The 22,594-nt window shown below is 42.4% G+C and overlaps 1 protein-coding gene across 1 annotated transcript; it reads right to left on the bottom strand.

The window, feature by feature from the left end:
- Positions 1 to 338: 338 nt before the first annotated feature.
- LOC146617797 (uncharacterized) lies at positions 339 to 1,067 on the bottom strand. The gene has a single exon (XM_085372820.1). It carries the CDS (start codon positions 1,065 to 1,067, stop codon positions 339 to 341), a length of 729 nt encoding a protein of 242 aa, XP_085228946.1.
- Between the last annotated feature and the right edge of the window lie 21,527 nt (positions 1,068 to 22,594).

Here is a 22,594-nt window from a genome sequence, read left to right as displayed (position 1 = left end):
AGAATTGGAAGAAGGATTCCAAAATAGCAGTTCTCTTCTCCTTGCAATATGTCTAGTGCAACAGTGAGTGGCTTCAACACGACACAATACTCCTTTAGGAACAGATACTCCCGATCAGTGAAGCATTTGATTCCAAACTGAGTGCAGACAGTATTTAATTCAGCAAGGGGAATGTCAGTGATCCTGGACAGAGCGTCGTGAAATGAATTCCATCGTGCTGAAACAGGTACTGTGAGTTTTTTCTTGAAAAAATTATCTACCAACTCTGAAGCAACAGAAGAACGGTTTGCTTTTGTCCACATTGCAGAACACTTTGAAGTTGCACTTCTGTAGATGAATTATGCCTCATTTGCTTGAAGCCATTTTTCAACATGATGAAAAATTAAGTTCAGTGTGGGTGATGCACACCTTAAGTGTGGAGGGAGAGAAAACTGTCCTTCAGATTCTGTGGAGAGGGTCTGCTTAACATCAGTAAATGTCACCTCTTCATCTTCTTCCGATTCCTCATCAGAGTCTGATTTTTGGAACATTCTAAAAGCTTTGATAAAATTGGACCCATTGTCTGTCACGGTGGCTGTCACTTTAGAGTTCAGTCCATAAGCCGAATGTACTTGCTCGATTTCATTGCCGATGACATCATATGTGTGTCTCCCTCGAACTCTTTTACATGCTAGCGCTGCATGTCCTCGTACAAAAGTAGAAGGATCAATCCAGTGTGCCGTCATTCCGAGAAAACTTTTGTTATGGCTGGTCCAAATGTCAGCAGTCGTGGAAATATATTCCAAAGTCTCGAATGTCTCTTTAAGCTCCATTTCCATGTCAGCATAACACTTATCTAAGTAAGTAGAAAACGTTTTTCGATCATGCAGTGCTGCTTTTTTGCCACACACAGGTATTTTGTTTAATATGCACCTAAAAGACGGAGACTCTACAGTACGCAGCGGTAGCATCTCTTCCACAACGTAGCCTGCAATCATTTTCTTAAGCTCACCTTCAGACACTTTCTGTGTTGCTGAAGTGAAATCAAGTTTCGTCTGCTTAGCAGGAGTTGCCGCAGTGTTATCCATGGATGATGAAGATGGCTCACTCAGAAGGCTTTGTCTGTGCTGCCGTGTCAGGTGCTTCAGCAGATTACTCGTGCTATTGACAGCGGCCGATAATTTTTTCTCCCCAGGACATAGCTTACATATTACCGTAATGTTCTTGTCTGCTTGTTTTGTGAAGTGACGGGAATATTTCCATTTCATAAAACAGGCCCTCGCTTCAGCCGAGTCTGACATCTTCTGCTGTAGAATACGACTATGCGGCAACACTGGTTTTATCACATGCAAAATCCACTCTCACTGGCATCTTTTGTCCTGCTTGTCTGCTCTGTTACCTGGCTCTGCTATCATTGAGTTGAACCATGTCTCCATAAACACCATGATGCAGCAGTCTCAAAAATTCTTCTGAGCAGAAAAGGTGAGTGTTAACTTACTCATTGGAGGCCTGCATAAGTTACATACACAGTCTTGCTATTGTTTCCTGTTTCTGCACTGCCTCTGTCGCCTTCCCTCAGGACAGTAATCCACCGAGATCCTGGTAGTCTGACGATCTCATCCCAGGTCACGGTTGTTGTGGAAGTTTTCCACTTAAATAAAGCCTGCAGACGAGCGGTGAGCGGTAGCTAATGTAAAAGGTTAACATATGTGTTTAAGTTGAAATGTGTGGCTGGTAAATCTGGATTACACTAATAGTTAAAAAGTTAAGAGATAAAAAGACTTACGGGGATGTTAGTTCAGTTTATGTCTTCATACAAGGAAAAAGGGAACACCCCAGTTATATTTTGGTCTTTGTTATATCGTTCAGTGTTAAATCAGTATTTTCTAATTACACTTTACATCTTCCATGGCATTACTTAAAAAATACCACTAGGTAGCGCATAGCGGCCAGGAGGAGCGTAAACCCCCCTGGGAGGCAAATCTGCAGAATAAATCCTGCAGTTGAAACGTAAACAAGTTCATGATCTGTGCCTCTTTATTTCAATACACAGCTGCGGGATCTAGGATCGCACCCCTCCCAGGCACCTGTCACACCAAGGGGGCAACAATCGTGGGGGCTCGTCCGGGATTAGTGCCTCCTCTTGACGGCAGCTAATCATGAAGTAATAAACTAAGACCAACGTGCTACGCCTGCTCCATCTGAGGTACCAGAATGGCGGCTGTGCAGGAGCTGCGACGAGGAATACAGAGAAAGCTTCATGAGCTTATTAACACTGCTAAGACAGAGGTGTTGTACAAGCTTGTAGACACCATCAAGGATGAGGTGGAAGATGACCTACCAGGAGATGATGCAACAGAGGTGGAACTCTATGACTTCATTGTGGACTTTTTGAAAAGTGACCGGCTGGCAAGTCAGGAGGACCAAGGCATGTCTCGCCTGCTAGTACTCAATGACTTCATCACTGACCTGCAACGACCTCCGGTGGCTGCAGATGAGGACTGTGAGCTGGGTGCAGAAACAGACTCTGTGGTAACACCTTCAGTAGTTAGTGTGAAGGCAGATAGAACCTGCATGGTAACCAGTCAAGTAACTGATGTTATAAAACTGGCAGATGTTGCGGCGCTCCTGCCTCGTAGAGAATTCAAGCTCCACAGTGGACAGATTTCTGACTCAGATTCAGATGTTAGTTATAGCTCTCTGTCTAGACAGATTGATGAAGGGCTAGCTGAGAATTTTACAGAAGCAGAGATAATCCGAACTGTCCTAAAGATAATTAAACCAGGTACATTTAAGGATATGCTAATGACCAAACCTGGATTAACGGTGGCTGAGCTCAAACGGTTCCTCAGAGCACACCTGAGAGACAAGAGCAGTGCAGAGCTATTTCAGGAGCTTAGCAATGCTAAACAACAGGACAGAGAAAGTCCACATCAGTTCATGTACCGGCTAATGGGGCAAAAAAAGCGTGTGATGTTTGCTTCTCAGCAGAGTAGCTCAGAGTTCCAATATACCAGTCAACTGATTCAAGGAGTATTTCTTCACTCATTGTATCAGGGAACTCATTGTATCCAGGAGGGACACCGGGCGGTGGGCTGTCTGCCCAAGAACAAATCGGGAAACAGCAGAGGGTCACTGGGGAGGGACCACCAGTGATCAGACAAGAACCAGGGTCCCAAACCATTGTAACAAACCATGAGAGAAGGACTCCAACTGATAATCAGCCACTCCTAAGGAAGAGAGCGGGGAAAGGAAACCGTGTAGCTCGACTGATAGGCAAAAGGTGTATGCTTACCTGTCACCTTAATGGGGTACCAACTGAGGTGCTACTGGACAGTGGTGCTCAGGTCACGATAATGGCAAAGTCGTGGCTAGAGAAGCACCTACCAGGCACAAAAGTCAGGTCGCTTGAAGAGCTTTTGCCAAATGATCCACTCAGAATAACAGCAGCTAATGGGACGGATGACCCCTTTGAGGGTTGGGCTGAGGTACTCGTGGAAATCAGAAGTGAAAAACATGGCCAGGTAGCCATACATGTACCCATGTTAGTGAGTCAGAGCTGTGTGAACGGTCTGTTATTAGGTTTCAATGTGATAGAGGAGCTCATCCTTGAAAGTCTGGAGAGATCAGGGAGTGTCAGTTTAAGTGATTTGCTAGCAGAGGCATTAAAACTCCATCGAGATACTGCTGAAACAATTGTTTCTGTTGTCAGTGAAACCCCAACGTGCCAACAAACTAGGAATGAGATGATCAGATTAGGAAAGGGAGGTCTCACAGTTCCTAGTGGCCAAATATGTTAAGTGAAATGCCATATCAGGGGTTGGCCTGAGGAGGGGACAATGTTATTTGAACCAGCATTAAAAAGAGATGTCCCAGATGGACTGGATTTATTTCCTGCTTTAGTTAATGTGCCTCCTGCTGCATCTAAAACTGTAAAAATCCCAGTCTGCAATTCAACCAAACATGATATCTTCTTGCCACCAAGGACGGCCTTGGGCTGCATAGAAGGAATCATAGACAGCAGGCCAATAGATTTTGGTCCCCCTTATCAGCAGTCAGGTACTGATACATATATACGTACCACGCAGGGTAGCCAAGCCAGTCACAACAGTATCCCAGAGAATTATACATAAAAAAAAATGGCATCCTCCTGTTAACTTGGAGCATCTTGATCAGCAGCAGCAGGAAGTTATGCGTCAGATGCTCTTTGAGGAATCTGATGTGTTTGCTAGAGAGGAGGGAGACATAGGTTGCATACTCAACTTGCAGCTGAAGATTAATGTAACTGACAACAATCCAGTCCAAAAGTGCTATAACTCTATCCCTAAGCCTTTGTATCAGGAGGTTAAAGACTATGTAAAGAATCTCCTAGACCGAGGTTGGATCCGCAAATCTGTGTCCTCTTACTCCTCTCCAGTTGTCTGTGCCCGTAAGAAGGACCAGAGTTTGCGGCTATGTGTGGACTTTAGGGGACTGAACAAAAAAACAGTCGTAGATCGTCATCCCTTGCCGCGCATACAGGACTTACTTGACAACCTGGGTGGTAACACATGGTTCTCGATATTAGATCAAGGAAGCGCATATCACCAAGGGTTTGTAAGTGAGGAATCCAAACACTTTACAGCTTTCAACACACCGTGGCGGCTTTACGAATGGATTCGAATCCCATTTGGTTTGACAAATGCACCTGCAGCATTCCAAAGGTGTATGGAGGGAGTGCTGGACGGAATTAGAGATGAGTGCTGTGCTCCATATCTTGATGATGTATTGTGTTATTCTACATCCTTTGAGGCACATGTCAACCACCTCAGACAAGTTCTGGGCCACATGAGAGAACACGGAATCAAACTGAGACCTGCAAAGTGTGAGTTGTTCAAAAGAGAGGTTCGTTATCTTGGACGTTTAGTATCAGGAGATGGAGTTAAGATTGATCCAAAGGACTTGGAGGCCGTCATGGCTCTGAAAGATAAAATGCCTCATACTGTTGGAGATGTTAAGTCCTAATACCAGAGGCGCAAAACACCAGCTACTGGTAGACAGAACAATCAGCCGAGACTGCAAGACCAGACTGACCAACCTGTTCACTGCCTGGATTGATTACAAGAAGGCCTATGACTCAATGCCCCACAGCTGGATACTGGAATGCCTAGAATTGTACAAGATCAATGGGACCCTAAGAGCCTTCATCAGGAACTCAATGGGGATGTGGCGTACAACACTAGAGGCCAACTCCAAGCCCATAGCACAAGTCACCATCAAGTGCGGGATCTACCAAGGAGATGCTCTGTCCCCACTGCTGTTCTGCATAGGCCTGAACCCCCTCAGTGAGATCATTAACAAGACTGGCTACGGATACCGACTACGGAACGGAGCAGTTGTCAGCCACCTCCTGTACATGGATGACATCAAGCTGTATGCCAAGAGTGAACGAGACATCGATTCACTGATCCACACTACCAGGCTATACAGCAATGACATTGGAATGTCGTTCGGACTGGAGAAGTGTAGCCGGATGGTAACAAAGAGAGGGAAGGTAGTCAGAACTGAGGGGATTGAACTACCAGAAGGCAACATTGCAGACATAGAGGACAGTTACAAGTACTTGGGGATCCCGCAGGTGAATGGGAACCATGAAGAGGCCGCTAGAAAAGCTGCAACCACCAAGTACCTGCAGAGGGTCAGGCAAGTCCTGAGGAGTCAGCTGAATGGTAAGAACAAGATCCGGGCCATCAACACGTACGCCCTGCCCGTGATCAGGTACCCTGCTGGGGTAATAGGCTGGCCAAAGGAGGAGATAGAAGCCACTGACATAAAGACAAGAAAGCTCCTTACCATGCATGGAGGGTTTCACCCCAAGTCCAGCACCCTGAGGCTGTACGCTAAGCGGAAGGAAGGGGGCCGGGGACTGGTGAGTGTCAGCACCACAGTCCAGGATGAGACAACGAACATCCAAGAATACATTGGGAAGATGGCCCCAACTGACCGAGTGCTCAGTGAATACCTCAGGCAGCAGAAACCCAAGAAAGAGGAGGGAGACGAGGAACCATCATGGAAGGACAGGCCCCTGCACGGTATGTACCACCGGCAGATAGAGGAGGTGGCTGATATCCAGAAATCCTACCAGTGGCTGGACAAAGCTGGACTGAAAGACAGCACAGAGGCACTAATCATGGCAGCACAAGAACAAGCTCTGAGCACAAGATCCATAGAGGCTGGGGTCTATCACACCAGGCAAGACCCCAGGTGCAGGCTGTGTAAAGATGCCCCAGAGACAATCCAGCACATAACAGCAGGGTGCAAGATGCTAGCAGGCAAGGCATACATGGAACGCCATAACCAAGTGGCCGGCATAGTGTACAGGAACATCTGTGCCGAGTATAACCTGGAAGTCCCGAGGTCAAAATGGGAGATGCCCCCAAGGGTGGTGGAGAATGACCGAGCTAAGATCCTGTGGGACTTCCAGATACAGACGGACAAAATGGTGGTGGCTAACCAACCGGACATAGTGGTGGTAGACAAACAGAAGAAGACGGCTGTAGTGATCGATGTAGCGGTTCCGAATGACAGCAATATCAGGAAGAAGGAACACGAGAAGCTGGAGAAATACCAAGGGCTCAGAGAAGAGCTCGAGAGGATGTGGAGGGTGAAGGTAACGGTGGTCCCCATGGTAATCGGAGCACTAGGTGCGGTGACTCCCAAGCTAGGCGAGTGGCTCCAGCAGATCCCGGGAACAACATCGGCGATCTCTGTCCAGAAGAGCGCAGTCCTGGGAACAGCTAAGATACTGCGCAGGACCCTCAAGCTCCCAGGCCTCTGGTAGAGGACCCGAGCTTGAAGGATAAACCGCCCGCAGGGGCATGCTGGGTGTTTTATAAATAAGTATATGAAGCATTTGTAAAAATATAAAACCATAATATACATAAAACACAATTACTTAAAATAAATCAATAAATACACCAACACTTTAACCAATGCTTTCTCAGACTGGATGAGTAACGGGAACCACTCACTGTCGTATCTGTAAGTGCTAAAATTATACTGTTACTCGAACCATCCAGTCATTCTCTAAAATTGAACATTAACTTTCTTAAAAGTGCTTTAAAAGTCCAAACACCCACAGCTACAAACATCTGGCTGGCACTAACACTTCTAGGTATCCTGCAAAGGATTCTCATCGCATCATTATATGCAAAAGGGGCGACCGTGGCTCAGGGGGTTGGGAATCGGGGTTGTAACCGGAAGGTTGCCGGTTCGATCCCTGGGCTCTCTGTCCTGGTCGTTGTGTCCCTGGGCAAGACACTTTACCCTACTTGCCTACTGGTGTTGGCCAGAGGGGCCGATGGCGCGATATGGCAGCCTCGCTTCTGTCAGTCTGCCCCAGGGCAGCTGTGGCTACAACTGTAGCTTGCCTCCACCAGTGTATGAATGTGAGAGTGAATGAATAGTGGTATTGTAAAGTGCTTTGGGTGCCTTGAAAAGCGCTATATAAATCCAATCCATTATTATTATTATTAACATGCAGCTTCTGCATGCTACATTGTTTGTAGGATGACCACAAGGGGGCAGTATATAGCAGTGTGCAATACGCTTTAAACAAAGCCACTTTAACTGGAAGTGAACAAAAGCTGAATTTGCGTGCAATAGTATTTGCCTGCACATAGAGCTTACATCGTTGTCTGTATATGTCATCATCATCATTCATTTGCTCAGTAATAAAGTGACCGAGGTATTTCACCTTTTTATGAACTTCAAGAGTTTTTTGTGCCAGTTTAAACAAAGGGAAATTTAGCTGTTTATCCTGCTTGGTTCTACATATCAAAACAGCACTTTTAGCAGCATTGTACTCAATGTCATATTGCACACCATATTCAGTACAGACATTAAGAAGATCCTGTAACCCAGCACTGCTTGGACTAAAAACAACCAGGTCATCTGCATACATAAGATGATTTATCAATGTTTTACCTAATATACACCCAGTGTTACAGGCTCTCAGCTGTATGGACAAATCATCAACATATAAATTAAATAAAATTGGAGACAAAATCCCACCCTGTCTGACACCATTGCTGATACCAAAGGGGGCAGAAATACTGCTTCCCCATTTAACCTGCATGTTCTGATGAGCGTACCAGTAAGAGAGAATCCTCACGATGTATTGAGGAACTCCCTGTGTCTTCAATTTATCAAAAGGTTTTCTGTGGTTCACTCGATCAAAAGCCTTACGGGCGATCGTGGCTCAAGAGTTGGGAGTTCACCTTGTAATCGGAAGGTTGCCGGTTCGAGCCCTGGCTTGGACAGTCTTGGTTGTTGTGTCCTTGGGCAAGACACTTCACCCGTTGCCTACTGGTGGTGGTCAGAGGGCCCGGTGGCGCCAGTGTCTGGCAGCCTCGCCTCTGTCAGTGCGCCCCAGGGTGGCTGTGGCTACAATGTAGCTTGCCATCACCAGTGTGTGAATGGGTGGATGACTGGTTATGTAAAGCGCTTTGGGGTCCTTAGGGACTAGAAAAGCGCTATACAAATACAGGCCATTTACCTTAGAGGCATCAATGAAACACATGAGGACAGATGAATTTTTAGCCCTATACAAACTGACTATTTCCTTGAGTGCATATATGCACATGTCAGTGCCGTGCTTTGGTTTGAAGCCAAACTGATTATCCAGAGAAGAGATGAACACACTAACTCTATCAAACAAGATTCTTTCTAACACCTTAGATAAAATACTGGCTAGTGCAACTGGCCTGTAATTATCCAAAAAGCTTACTTTTGCAGCTTTGTCTTTCATAACTGGTACCAGTAAAATACACAGCATTGCGTCTGGTAATATGCCATGAATCATAAACCCAGTGAAACAGAGTGCTAAAAGAGGAGCTAGCCTTAAACTAGCATGTTTTAAATGTTCTGCAGTGATGTGATCCAAACCAGAGGATTTATTATCAGACAACCTATGAATGGCTTCATATACTTCATGTGTCCTTACACTTATTGTGTCATTACTCATGTCAAGATTGTCCTCATATGGATCACTTTTTATACAGTTAAACAACGCACTGTAATGCTGTCTCCATAATGCTGCAATGTTATCTGCCCAAGAAACACCTTCAACAGTTGATGGTAGAGATGGTTTACAGTTATTAAGAGCTTTCACCTCTTTCCAAAAATCTGCCATATTATTACACAGTATTTTCCTGGCCAAAGAATCTGCTCTCAGCATTTGCTCATTTTTAATTAATTTCAAAGCACTTTCTTACCACAATGCATTCTTCGTTTGCCCAACTGTTGCTTCCTTGATCTGTTTCTTCTCTTCCTCAGACACAGCCAGTGATGCCAAGAGATAACTAGCCTTGTCTTCTGCTTGGGCAAATCCCAGGTTCCTCAGCAGTCCATCAAATGTCTTGGCTGGTGGAGTCTAGATTTAAAACAAAAGGATTTTAAAGGTTTTAATGGGACCAAGCAATTTTGACCACAGAGTAGTGGATGATGTCTGTAGTTTACAAGAGTTTACATACATATATAATTTATACCACATGTTAAAGTAAATATCAAATTACCTGAGGGCATTCTGGACTCAAACTCCGCCCCATCCCAGTAAAACGCTCGCATTTCGATAGAGATGCCACTGCCCATTCCTTGTCCTCCTGGATGACAGGTCTTTTGATTCCAGCTGAAAAATAAATAAAACATACTTTTAGTAATCTAAATATATAGTAATTTTAGTATATAAAACACAATGCTTTTTAAAAAGTTAAGAGAATAATTAATTCAAAGAGCAAATTTTAAATAAATAACTGACCTTGTGTTGTTGATAGTGTCATCTCAGACACTCTCTTGGCAGCAATTTCTTCTGCTTTGGTTGATTTCACCCTCTTCCACACATGTTCCACGTCAGTGAGAGACACATTCTTCTCCACCCAAATCAACAATGCCGCCATATGATGGCACTTATCTTTGCCAATCGGGCACTCACTGGAGCTGAACCTGACTAACAGATCCTCAACATGCACCTACATTGAAAGAAAGTTAATGCTTACTCTAAACATTCTAACAAACACTTGCAGTGCTGCTCTGTTTACTGGTACTAGGGTTAACTAGGCTAATATAACTGGTACTAGGCTAACATTACTAACTCTCCAAAACCTCTGTGTTATGTAGATTTTAATCTTCATTTACTTCCACTGTTATAGCATTGCTGTACGTGTGTGTGCTTTATGAATTACATCAATGAGTACAGAATATCTCATGTTTAATCGTCGGCTAGCTAGCTTACTCCTAGCTCACCTCAAACTCGTAAATCTTATTTTTCATGGATGCCTGGACACTTCCCTTTATAATTCCGCCTGGGAGAACGGTTACACAGACCACTTTACTAGAGTTGAAGGAATTAAGACCCTTTTTAACCTTAATTGGTACTTCGCTAAAGAAGGAGGTAATCGTGAACAAAGTTACTTGCTCCTTCGTCGTTGTTTCTTCAGGAGAGCTTGGGCCCGGAAATACCAGCAACGTCACCCGTGACGTCTGACTTAAAGACCGGATACAAGCACTGCCATCTTGATTTTATGTTATAAGCAGAAAGGAGAATATCTGATGCATTTTTAGGGTAGACTAAAAGGTAAGAGAAACAATTAAAGAAAGTCTGTGTCATGGTCCGGGTGTGTGCCAGTGTGTCTCCCTCCGAGCCGGCATCTCCACCCCTGGGCGGGGCCTCAGTGTTCTGCTGATTGCTCACACCTGTGGGTAATTTAGCCGGGGACTCATAAGGCCAGCGCACTCAACCTCTCTTCGCCAGATTCTCAGCTAACCCTTAGTCAGTGCAGGCCACCACCGTGATTTCGCACTCGCTTTGTGAATTACCTTGTCTCATTGTGTGTTTGTCTCATTGTGTGTTTCTCTCATAGCCACACCAAGCTGCCAAACACTAATCTCTGCCAAAGAGCTCCAACCCGGATACTGGACCACCTGACAGTCCCACAGGCTGTGCACCCGAACCACCTGCCTGCCTCTCTGCCTCCACGCCAGGAGTTTCGGACCACACACCCGGACCACTCACCCCTCCACGTCACCACCGACCACCCGCGGCAAGTACGCAGTACGAAGGAGGATTCTGAACGAACAGCTTATCCATATTTCTCCTTACCCATACCTGAACGTCTGTACTCTATTTACAGTGACCCTGACCCTTTCCCTGGACCCAGTGTGACTCTCCCTCCAGCCCAATCCCCGGAACTGCTGTTCTCACTGACCAAGACCAGATTGTTTACTTAGCCCAGGCTGCTTAAGACCCCTTTGATTCAGTTGTGGCACTTCGCACTTGTTAACCTCACTTTCCAGTTTATGAAACACTTATTGAGTAATTAAACATCGTCTCTAAAACTACTTACGTGCTGTTCGGCGTCCTGCATTTGAGTCCTGTCACCTTTTGAAGCGGCCACGGCCGTGACAGTCTGAAGAAACTATACAAACTATAAATGCAAAACTGAGTACAGCAATGTGCATATGTACATATCACCTGAATGATATAACAGTGGATTATTTCACAGTTTTCATCAGAGTGACAGCCTGGGGAAAGAAACTGTCTCTGTGGCGGCTGGCTTAAGCAAACAGCCCTCTGTAGCGCCTGTCTCAAGGCAGCAGTTTGAACAGGTTATGTCTGGGATGTGAGGGGTCTCCACAGATGTTTTCTGCCTCGACATGTACAGGTTCTCGATGGAGGGAAGGTCAGCACCAGTGATCTGATTGTCCTGATTGTCCATTGCAGTTTGGCACCGTCCTGCTTCCTGGCTGAGACGAACCAGGCAATGATTAATAAACAGGAAAGAGGACATACTGGATGATGGCAATGTGGAAGATGACCAGCAGCTCCACTGGCATGGATTGCTGCAGGAAGTAAGACCTTTGCTGAGCCTTCTTCCAGAAGACCACTTCAAATCCCATGAAAAAGTGGAATTATAATCTAGGAATCTGAAGTGACCTAGTGACACCTCCTGTCTGTACGGATTTCATAATAAAGCCTGACATTTTCTTAGCAGTCAAGAGTATAAAATTAGTAAAAGGAAAGAACAAGGGAAATCACACTGTATATATGCAGAATCACCTAGACTTTCTAATGATTATTACTAATCTTTATATTGAATATTGAGGTCCATAAAAGTATTATACTGCTCAGTGCATTAAAATGGAGATGGAAAATTATCAGGTACCGATGATTAAAAAAAGACCTAGTATTTCCTTTAACAGACCCTATTAGCATTGCATAATATTCAGATTTACCTGCCAACAGCTCATTCTTATGGTGGCACATGTGTTCATCATACATGTCCATATGAACAGCAGTTTTCAAAGGAGCAAAAGTATCCTTCTGCAGTGCATCAGAACCTTCTGACTCCGATGAACTACACAACTTCATCATAAGTTGATACATTGCCTGTCAACTCCACTGAAAAAGGCAGTTATGTCAGTGTTCTTAATGTTTTGATATGAAATAAAGCAAAAACAGCTTGACTTACATAATATTAAATTGACATTAAAAGATACCAGATCCTGGTCCTGGTATGGGAAGGTCAAATAATACACAGTTTTGAGGAATAACACCATACTAAAAGATAAGATCGAGAATATGGCTCTTGCTGTAGACGAAAATTATTATAGACATCATGAGAAATTCCTCGTAGGAATATTAGTTACAGTGTCCATATGTATATTAAGATCACCCTGCAAAACAACATTAACATAGACATAAAAGGAACAGTGACCATAGAGTTCCAGTGGTGGCTAAGAAGAATGAAGTAAAAGCTGAAGAAGTTTGGCTGCCATGTACTGAAATACGAGAGTCACTGGGAAACAATAAAATCCAGGGGTCCAAGCTCCATGACAGAGTATAACAACCTCACTCAAACAGATGAAAAGACAGTAACTTAAGTAATACAATTAATCAGATTACAATAAGTATGTGGAGAGCTGCAGCAGCCATTAGACCCAGCATTCATGCAACTGGAAATCAATAATAAAAGCTTTCTTAACAATAACTCACTATTTTTAAATTATTTTTGATTATTCATTTACATTTATAGTTAGATTTTACTGTTTAACATGCAAAAATAACTCCTATCAAACAAATATTATTATTATTATTATTATTATTATTATTATTATGATTATATCTCCTTGAACCATGTAAGGTGGAAAGAGTGCTGTGCTGCTGAGTTCATCCAAGGATCAGATGAAGTGGAAAGAATATTTTGACGATCTCGTCAATATCACTAACACACCTTTTTTAGATGAAGCAGGGTCTGGGGGATGACTTGCCCATCACTAGGGCTGAGGTCACTGAGTGAATTACACAACTTCTTGGTAGAGGAGGCCTTGGGTAGATGAGATTCACCTTGAGTTCCCTAATGCCCTGGTTACAGTAGGACTGTTATAGCCTGTTGGTGTAAAGTCACATAGAGATCGGGCACCCAATAGAATTGGGTGGTGGTTTCCATCTTCAAGAAGGGGGAGGGTGTGTTTGAACTACTGTGAATGCTGGACCAACTCTTTACTCTTTCATTGTTATGAGCCATTTGTTCACTGTACAACTGTAGTGAGAGCTTGGTCCAAATTGCAATAACTTGGACTCATTCTCAGTTGGCCAGTGAACTCTGCCAGAGCTGCTTTCTGTGGCCACTGATTTTTGTTATGGAAAGAATTTCTAGGTGGTGCAAATTGGCAGAAGGCTTCCATTTTGGTGGCCATCAGTTTCTCATCTCTAGCTTTTGCAGATGATGTGGTTCTGTTGGCTTCATCAGGTAGTGGCCTTTAGCTTCCATTGGAGCAGTTTGCAACCAAGTGTGAAGGTTTAGGAATTAGAATTAGCACCTCCAAATCTGAGGTCATGGTTCCCTCCCGAAAAAGGGTGATGAGCCCATTCCAGGTCAGGGGAAAATTGTTCCTCCAACTGTGTTCAAGTAGCCTGAGTTCAAGTATCTTGGGTTCTTGTTCACAGTTGAACGTGCATTAACGCGTAGGGCCACGTCTGTGGACTCTCCCAAGTCCAAAGACTGAACTTCGCAACCTATCTCAACAGCAAAGGTTAGGTACCCTTTAGAGAAAGCTAATTTCTGCTATTTGTATCTCCAGCATGTATCTATTCTTTTGGTGAATACCCACAGGTTTCTCCAGAACTCTGGGTAGTCACTTTTATGTTGTAGTGAGGAGAGAGCTGAGAGTAAATGTGAAGCTGCCTGTTGCAATCTACATCCTGTAATTACTGAAAGAAACAGATATAAGCACTGGATACAAGTGACATATACAAACAACTGAAATTAGCTTTTTTTCAGAGGGTAGCTGATTTCTTTATTAGAGATAGGGTGAGGAGTTCAGTCATTCATGGGGGACTAGGAGAGTAGAGTCATTACTCAACCATGTCCAAAAGAGCCAATTAAGATGTTTCATGTATGTGACTAGGTAGTGCCTCCTGGGTGAGGTTCCAGGCATGTCCCAACAGGAGGAGGCCCAGAGGTACCCAGAGGCACACATTAGAGAGATTGCATCTCTCTACTGGCCTGGGATGCCTTAGCGTTAGAACCAAATTGGAAGCTGTTATTTCTTCTCACAAGGATGAAGAATATATTTGTTATTCTGACAGCAGTTTGGAATATTGAAACTGGGTGCAGATAAATTCATACACTCCATGAAAGAATATCAAGTGTTCCCTAATTTGTTTTTGCTGCTTCAGCAGGAAATTTACTTTTAAGTAACAGATATAAGGTGCAAGCATATGTTCATACCCTATAGTGTGACAGGTACAACATCTCTCAATAAAATGCATATTTGTCTTTTTTTTTTTTTCTTTTTTACAGACAAGGAAGCAGCACACTCTACTGTGGTTTATCATTCTGCAAAGTCACAAAATCTGAAACTGCTTTAATGAATGTCATACAAGTCATCTGTATTGTCACCAGAGATGGGCAGTAACGCGTTACTGTAATCCGATTACTTTTTTCAAGTAACGAGTAAAGTAAGGGATTACTATTGCAAAAATGGTAATTATATTACCGTTACTTTCCCATAGGAACGCTGCGTTACTGCGTTACTGCAAGAATGTCTCATGACAGTGACGTGAGCAAGTGCGACGTTTGTGGCAACAGCTGTGTGCAGATCAACAATGGATAATATATCGAGTGCGGGAGAGAGTATGAGCGTGCAGCGTTTAAAGCGTGGAAGTACTGACCTTATTTTGAGTTTGATTCCTTAAAAAGTGACAAAAACATTAGCGTCCGTTGTTCGTGGGAAGAAAACTTCTTTTTACAGCGAAAACCCCCCCCCCTAAACAAGCACCGAGTGTGCAACGACGTAACGGGAAATTCACAGAGAAACTCGCGGATTCTTCAACTGACCGCTGCGGCACACCTGCACCAAGGTAAACCTCCGCCTACCCTACTTCTGCTTTACAGGTGAAAATAGAGCAACAGGACCGCTAGTCTGTGACTTTATTTATTTTCTGCTGTGTTTTACTTGCATCTATTTGAAAGAGTGAGTGTAAACACACACAAGAAAATATTTTATGTGCTGGAATCTGCAGAAAATAGGTTTAAATGTTAAACTAATTTATTTAAGTCAGAGAATGTTGCATATAATTAAATTTTTGCTTGATGCATAAAGTTAAAAGATTAAAACTAATAAAACAAGTTTTAAAAAGGGACCTTTCCATTTGATTACATTTTGCATGATGGATTATGCAGAAAAAGTAGAATTGGGCTGAAATATCTATCGCTTTATTACCTATTCAGGTTTTAAATCGTGTTTTTAAAAAGTAACTAAGTAACTAAGTAATTAATTACTTTTGAAAATAAGTAATCAGTAAAGTAACGGGATTACTTTTTTGGGGAAGTAATCAGTAATTAGTTACTGATTACTTTTTTCAAGTAACTTGTCCAACACTGATTGTCACACTGATGGCAATACACTTCTATTACAGTACACTTTGACTACTACTTCTCCCGCAGTGGCAATGATGTCAGAACCTTTAATTATTTGAATGTCTAAGAGAGGTAAAATCTGTGACGTATCTGATTACATCATTGCCTCAGTGCACACCTTCAGAAAGAAACTAGCACTACTATTTCCCCAAGCAGCGTAAGAACAGCTCTACTACAAACGTTCATGTTTTAAAAATGTTTGCAAATTGAAAAAGATTGCATATAACTACAGGTTTATGAATCCTGGATGATTTCCACTGACTGCATGGAAGAAGAAATAGTCAGTCCTCATGATTCGACAGGGAGCAAATGAAAAGGAGCAAATATGGCATAGCGTTTTGGATCAACATAACACAAAATTGTTCAGCCCCCTCCAGTGGCGAGTTCAAGCAGAAGTTAGTCCACAGTATGAGAATCCAGTTAAACATGGTACCACACTTAAGAATTCCAGAGGGAGAAGACGTGACGCTGAATCACATGCAAGGTAATAAATTTAGAAATTTAGATTTGGAACCTAACATTGTAACTTGTAGATAGCTGAATGATTTGATGATCATGAAGGAAAAGCTTTTTGTGGGCTTGGGACCAGTACCTGGAACACATAATTATAATTTATCACATTCTTCTGGTATGTAAAATCTTAGTTGTTCTTGCATTTGTTAAAGAAAACTGCTCCCTGGCAGGAAATAACCATCCCTATTTTTGCATAAAAAGTGTTCACAAACAAACTGAGCCATTTAGAAAGGTCACATGGGTTGAGGTTTTTCTAGCAATTATTGCAGCACTTTATTTATGTGCTGAGGATTGCTTGGTGTCATTAATATGAAGCAGCGATAGGCTGATAAATGTGAGATATATGGAATGGGTCCAAGTAGCAGTAGTTGAACTCCGGACCAATGGCAGCTTGCTGATTGCTCGAGTATTCTATGGACATTGCTCTGATAAAACCGAAAGAGAAAATGCTTAAATGAAGGGGGCAAGGAGCTTACCTTAATGGTTCAACCTCAGCCCCAAGAGGTTCCTTCTCAGGTTCAGCTTCCCAACATGAGAGGGTAAAATCTTTTATGGGGCATCAGAGAGTGTTACAGTCAATATGGCTGTACTGCTTCTCCCTTTATAAGATTCAGTGTTATGTAGAGGTGTAATTTTAATCATATTTTTAATTAAATTTTGCCTCATTGAAAATCTCTCCAGAAAATAGATAAGTGTCTATGGAACTATAAAAAAATCAAAGATGTGTGTTGGCGCCTTATAAGTGAACACATGAGCGGAATTAGTGGATGTGTTATTTTGTGGATCAATATTTACTCGTCCCCTGTGTCATCCAGAGACTGAGAAAAGTGTAGCTGAAGGCTGTATTTTATTCAGGCGTATTCATGCATTTGCTTAATAGATTACCATTTTAACTTCTCCTCACAGGATCCGGTACAGCCAAAGAAGAATGACGGTACTTTCACAGAAAACATGAATTTTGTTACATAATGGAAACAAGCTACAGAGAAGGTGCCTGAAAAATTAAATAATAAAAGGTAACAGATTCTGTGATCTAACTGTTTGATTTAACAAACACCGAGATTATTTTCGATTGCTCCCCTCCTGCTGCACCTGAACCAGCTCACTGACACTCCACTTCATTTTGTCATTCACAAAGTGGGTATGGATAGAGGAGGGATCAATCATTTGTCCTATTATAAGCAGCCACACGTATGGCAAAATGTCTGTCACAGTTGGATCTTTGAGATGATGTAAATAATTGAGTGAAGATGATGTTGAAATTAATTTAGCACTGAGCAAAATGTATTTAAACATTTTACATACAATTCTGACAACTTTGGGGTGGCCGTAGCTCAAGAGGTACAGCACGTGATCTACTGATTGGAAGGTTGGTGGTTGGATACCCCAGTCTGCATGCCAAATATCCTTGGGTAACATACTAACCCCAAGTTGCTCTCTGGTGCATTCACCGCAGTCTGAATGTTAGTTAAAAAGCACATAAGAAAGTGCTTGCGTGCATGTTGTATAAAGCGCTTTGAGTGCTCTGGGAGAGTAGAAAAGTGCTATATCAGTCAATTTACCATTTCATGTTAATGTTTGTTCACAGATTGAGATTCAGTCATTAAATGTCAAACAGCATCTTGAAAAGTACACTGTATGAAATTCCGAGTCAGCATATTTTTCACTGGAAATCACTTAAATCATTCTCAGTGGGTCAACCCCTTGATTCCCCTAAAGAAATAGACTTGGTAACAGATCAGTTATGAATGTCTATTTGCAGGACGAATCTAAAATGGACCACAATTTTGATTGATTTAAAAGGATTGCGAATTCAGTCTGGATCAGGCACATATCCACTTCAGCCCGATCATTTCCCAGCTTATGATGTGACTTATTTCACATTAGTGATCTGTATTCCTTTTTTAAAATGTCTCATCTATAGTGAGATATTTTAATATGTTTGCCTTTTATGATAAAACTTTAAATTTACAGTTGTTCTTTTAAGCTAAATGTATAACAGTGACTAATATCAAGAACTACTACTATGAAAACTATCAGGAAGTAGTGTCCCCCTCAGGTGGTAGCTGAATAATTATATTTAAAATCAAATGTAAAATTAGGATTCCAGCTTCGTCTAATGATAATTAAAGTTGGGAGGCCTAAATCATGTCAGTGGACATTATAAATACATATACAGTATAAATAATTTATATCAGACTTTATTCCCAAACTGATTAAAATGACTCTTTTCTTCCCTCTTGGTTTTAAAGATAAATATTAGGGTCAGCATTAACACATGCCTATTCATGTTCCTTGGTGTACTGGATTAAAATGGAGGCCCTGCTCTGCATTTTCCCGCTGCCAATGTGAATCATAATCTCAGGGCTTCATAGATGATTCTCTACTCTTGCACGTGCTTAACTCCAAGTGAACATACAGAGAGTTGATTGAATTGTAGTAACTGTGATAATGCCTGAGCTTGTACTGGCAAAATCATTTCAAATTTGTTTTTCACACACACATTTTGTGCTTGCTTGAGTTGTGCGCTTTCCTCTATGCTGCAGCCACTGCTCTGGTCTCCAAATTTTTCATACCACTTCTGGGTCCCAGCATGCTGCTTAGATAGGGAAGGATTGATTAGAGTGATGACTGCCAGTTGTGTCGGCCAGCCTCCCCTGGCACTGGCCCCTGAACCCACTGCCCCATCTCTTCTCTGCAGGTGAGATACAAAGCACACCCCACCACATGACATAACTCAGATCTGGAGCGGGAAACTCAAAGTTTCTAGTCTCAGAGTTATTCAACAGAGAATTTATATTAAGCTCAGAGTTTGTTGAACATGTTTTTTGATATAGGACCATAAACACATATGTGGTGGCCACACTCTCACTATCGCTGAACTGAAAGGATAGATTATAGTTTTTTTCTTAAAAAAAAGAAATCCCTCATTTGGTGATGTGATTATGGTGGGGGAAAGAAGTGTCTCGCTAAATCTTCCATTTCTGTTCGGTTGGGTTGACAGCTAGTGATTGTGAAGACCATAAGGTATGATTTACAACATTTTGGTCCTCATTATACCATCCATTGTGCCCCCACGTCCTAAAAATGAGACCACTGTCATCTTGTATGAGATGACTACCAAACTGCCCCTGACAAGTAAATCGTAAATGGAGTGATTCTTATAGCACCTCTCTGCTCTACTTGAGCACTCAAAGCGCTCTATATAACATGCCTCATTCAAGCCATTTTTTTCCCACACCTAAGTGCTTTCTATCTAACCTCCACACATATTCATACTCTGATGGACGGATCAACACAGATAAATGATGAGATAAAAGTATTTAAAGTGCATAGAATAAAGTGCTGTGTGTATGGGTGAATGCAGTTTGTACTACTGCAAACAAAATAGCACATCACTTACCACTGAAGAGGATGAATGGAGCCAAAAGCACATGAGCAAATGTCACCATGGCATAAACAGAGGTGTGTCAGTCAGTTTCCTTGCACTGCAAAAAGTTACTATAGGTTAAAGAGAGATCGAAAAAAGTGTGTCACAATTGGATCTTGGAGATGATGTCAATATTTGAGTGAAGATGAGGCTGAAATGGCTTTAAGACCCAAAAAACAAAATGTGACTATCCAGAGTTGGGACCAGGAAGCAGAGTTGCAGTCTTACACACTTCTTTGCATCTTCTTCCCTCCCATTATTCTCCCAAAACCCCATCCCCTTAGAGATCATGTCAGATCCTAGATCAGCAAAAAACAAACCAAAAACCAGCAACAAGTGATTTAAATATAAACAACTCAATAAAAAGAAGAAGAAAGCCTTCAGGTCTGCCCGTCATGGCAGCTGGCCACCCCCTCCCTTAGCCTGGACCTGCCGAAGGTTTCTGTCTGGGAGCAGGTTCCACAAAAGAGGTGCTATCAGTTTCTTTCAGATGGGGCCTGATTATTCACAAATTTTTGTTTAGATTTCTATATTTAACAAGAATCACTCCCTTTAAAAGGAGTACAATGTGTTTAATGAATTTAAAAGAGCATTTGCATTTTGTATGGTTCATTTTTATCTTGGTGAGGTTGATATCCTGTTTTATTGTGAAGAGCTTTGTAAGAGGAAGTAAATATGGTTGTGATCGGTAACTGCACTATGAGAAGTTGTGATGGAAAGTACGAGAAGTTATTCCAGTTCATATATAAACACTTGTACAATCAGTTTGACAGTCTTTGCTGATGCACACATTTTTGAAACTGCTTGTGAGGAACTGAGGACATTTCAGCTCAAAAGCCACCGAGTGACGCCATTTTGGAGATGTCCATGATCGCTCTGTATTCCTTCACGCATAACTGTTTCTGTACAGAACGTGCACTCTGCCCTCTGGAAGCATGGGACTACAGGGCCTATACATGTAGAAGCAGTCAGCGTGCTTGTGAATAACTTTTATTGTTGTTGTTGTTTATTCCAGACAGCTTCCTAGCTGTCTCCACACCACACTACACCACACTAGATCACACTCCTTCCTCCTGGAACTGGAGGCACTGTAAAAAGGAAGAGCGTGATCGCTTGATGAGCTGCAGCTGGTGTGCCGGCCGCCCTGGCACTGGCCCTCGAGCATGCTCCACCACCCCTCCCACACCTCCGCCACAATTATAAAAAATATGTCTAAAATGAGTCCAAGTTTGGAAAGACGTCAACAACGACCACATCTGGATTATAAATAGCCCATACACTGAGATTCTACGAACTCAACAGTAGAAGTTCAGTAGACTTAGACAAAAAGACGTCGCCTGGTGTTACAAAACAACCCATTCAGTGGCCCAAAACTGTATGTCCAAAAATGACTTCTAAAAGACATCCCTTCTACGTTACTTTGCGCAGTGCGAAGAGGTTATCCAGGTCTTTATGTTTTCACAACAATCCTGAAGTTTAACTTATTGGAGTGTGTTATCTGGCTTCATGGATAGACAGAACTAGGTAACTTTTGAATAGCAATGAAAATGTATTCTATGCCTTTGAATGACACTGCCAAAGGAAAGCATGTGTAATGTAAAAATAATTGTCCATATCACTGAACCTGTGTGTGTGTGTGTGAAGAAGACTCCCCATTTACCGTATTTCCCGGACTACAAAGCGCACCTGAATATTAGCCGCACAAGCTAAAATCAGGGGAAAATGTACATACATTAGCCGCACCTGACTAAAAGCCGCAGGTGTTTCAATGTTGACTTATCATATGTAAGAGAATATGCACAAAGGGAATTGTCAGGAAAGAGATGGCTGTTTGGAGACACACCCCTTTTATTAATATTTTGAAAAACAAGTTATGGGTACATATTTGCATAACTTCTTAGGTATATGTACAAGTATCGGTAATTACAAGTATACATGTACTGTGCTTCATAAATGAGTAACAAATGTAGAATATAACAATAACCTACAGCACACCAGAAAAATAGATTCGGACTACCTTTTAGGCTCAGGTGCAGTGACACGGCTTTAACAAGAAGAAAAGTCAGTCATTCACCACCATCTTTCTCTTCTTCCTGCGCACGAAAACCACCAAAGTCCTCTTCTCCAGTGTCAGAAACGAACAGGCTCAGGGTGGCTTCGTCATCCACTCTCAGCTTCTTTCCTTCGTTGTCACTTTCAAAACCAAACAAATCCTCGTTGTCAGTGTCAGAGTCGAACACCCTCTGAAGGTTGATCTGATATCCTTGTGTTGGTGTTGTTCCCAGATCATCATACTAAATGTTGTTCCAGGATCAACATTGCAAGTGACCAATCAGAATGTTGTGACGTCATACTTTTGCGACTTCGGGAAAAACCGGCGTAAAACAAAAAACTGTACCTAAGCTGCGTGAAACCACCTCTGTCCGCCGATCAACGGACCTTGACCCTAACCATAACCCTTTAATAAACAGTAAGCAGAATTGATATTGTCCTTGCAACAATGGAATTTCATAAATGCACGAATGGCTTGGCGCGCAAAAGAATAACGTCACAACAATGTGATTGGTCACTTGCAATGTTGAACCTGGAACAACATTTTCATGATGGTCTGGGAACAACACCAACACGAGGATATCAGATCATCCCCCTCTGAAGGCGGTGTCCTCCTCTCCATCATGCAGCAGTCCAGCCCTTCGAAATCCATTGGTGATCA

Source organism: Diplotaxodon limnothrissa, linkage group LG15 (assembly GCF_057381915.1).
Source record: "Diplotaxodon limnothrissa isolate DT_005_m linkage group LG15, D_limnothrissa_male_GT1.1, whole genome shotgun sequence".
NCBI classification, from domain to species: Eukaryota; Metazoa; Chordata; class Actinopteri; order Cichliformes; family Cichlidae; genus Diplotaxodon; species Diplotaxodon limnothrissa.
This window is presented reverse-complemented; position numbering and strand designations above follow the sequence as displayed.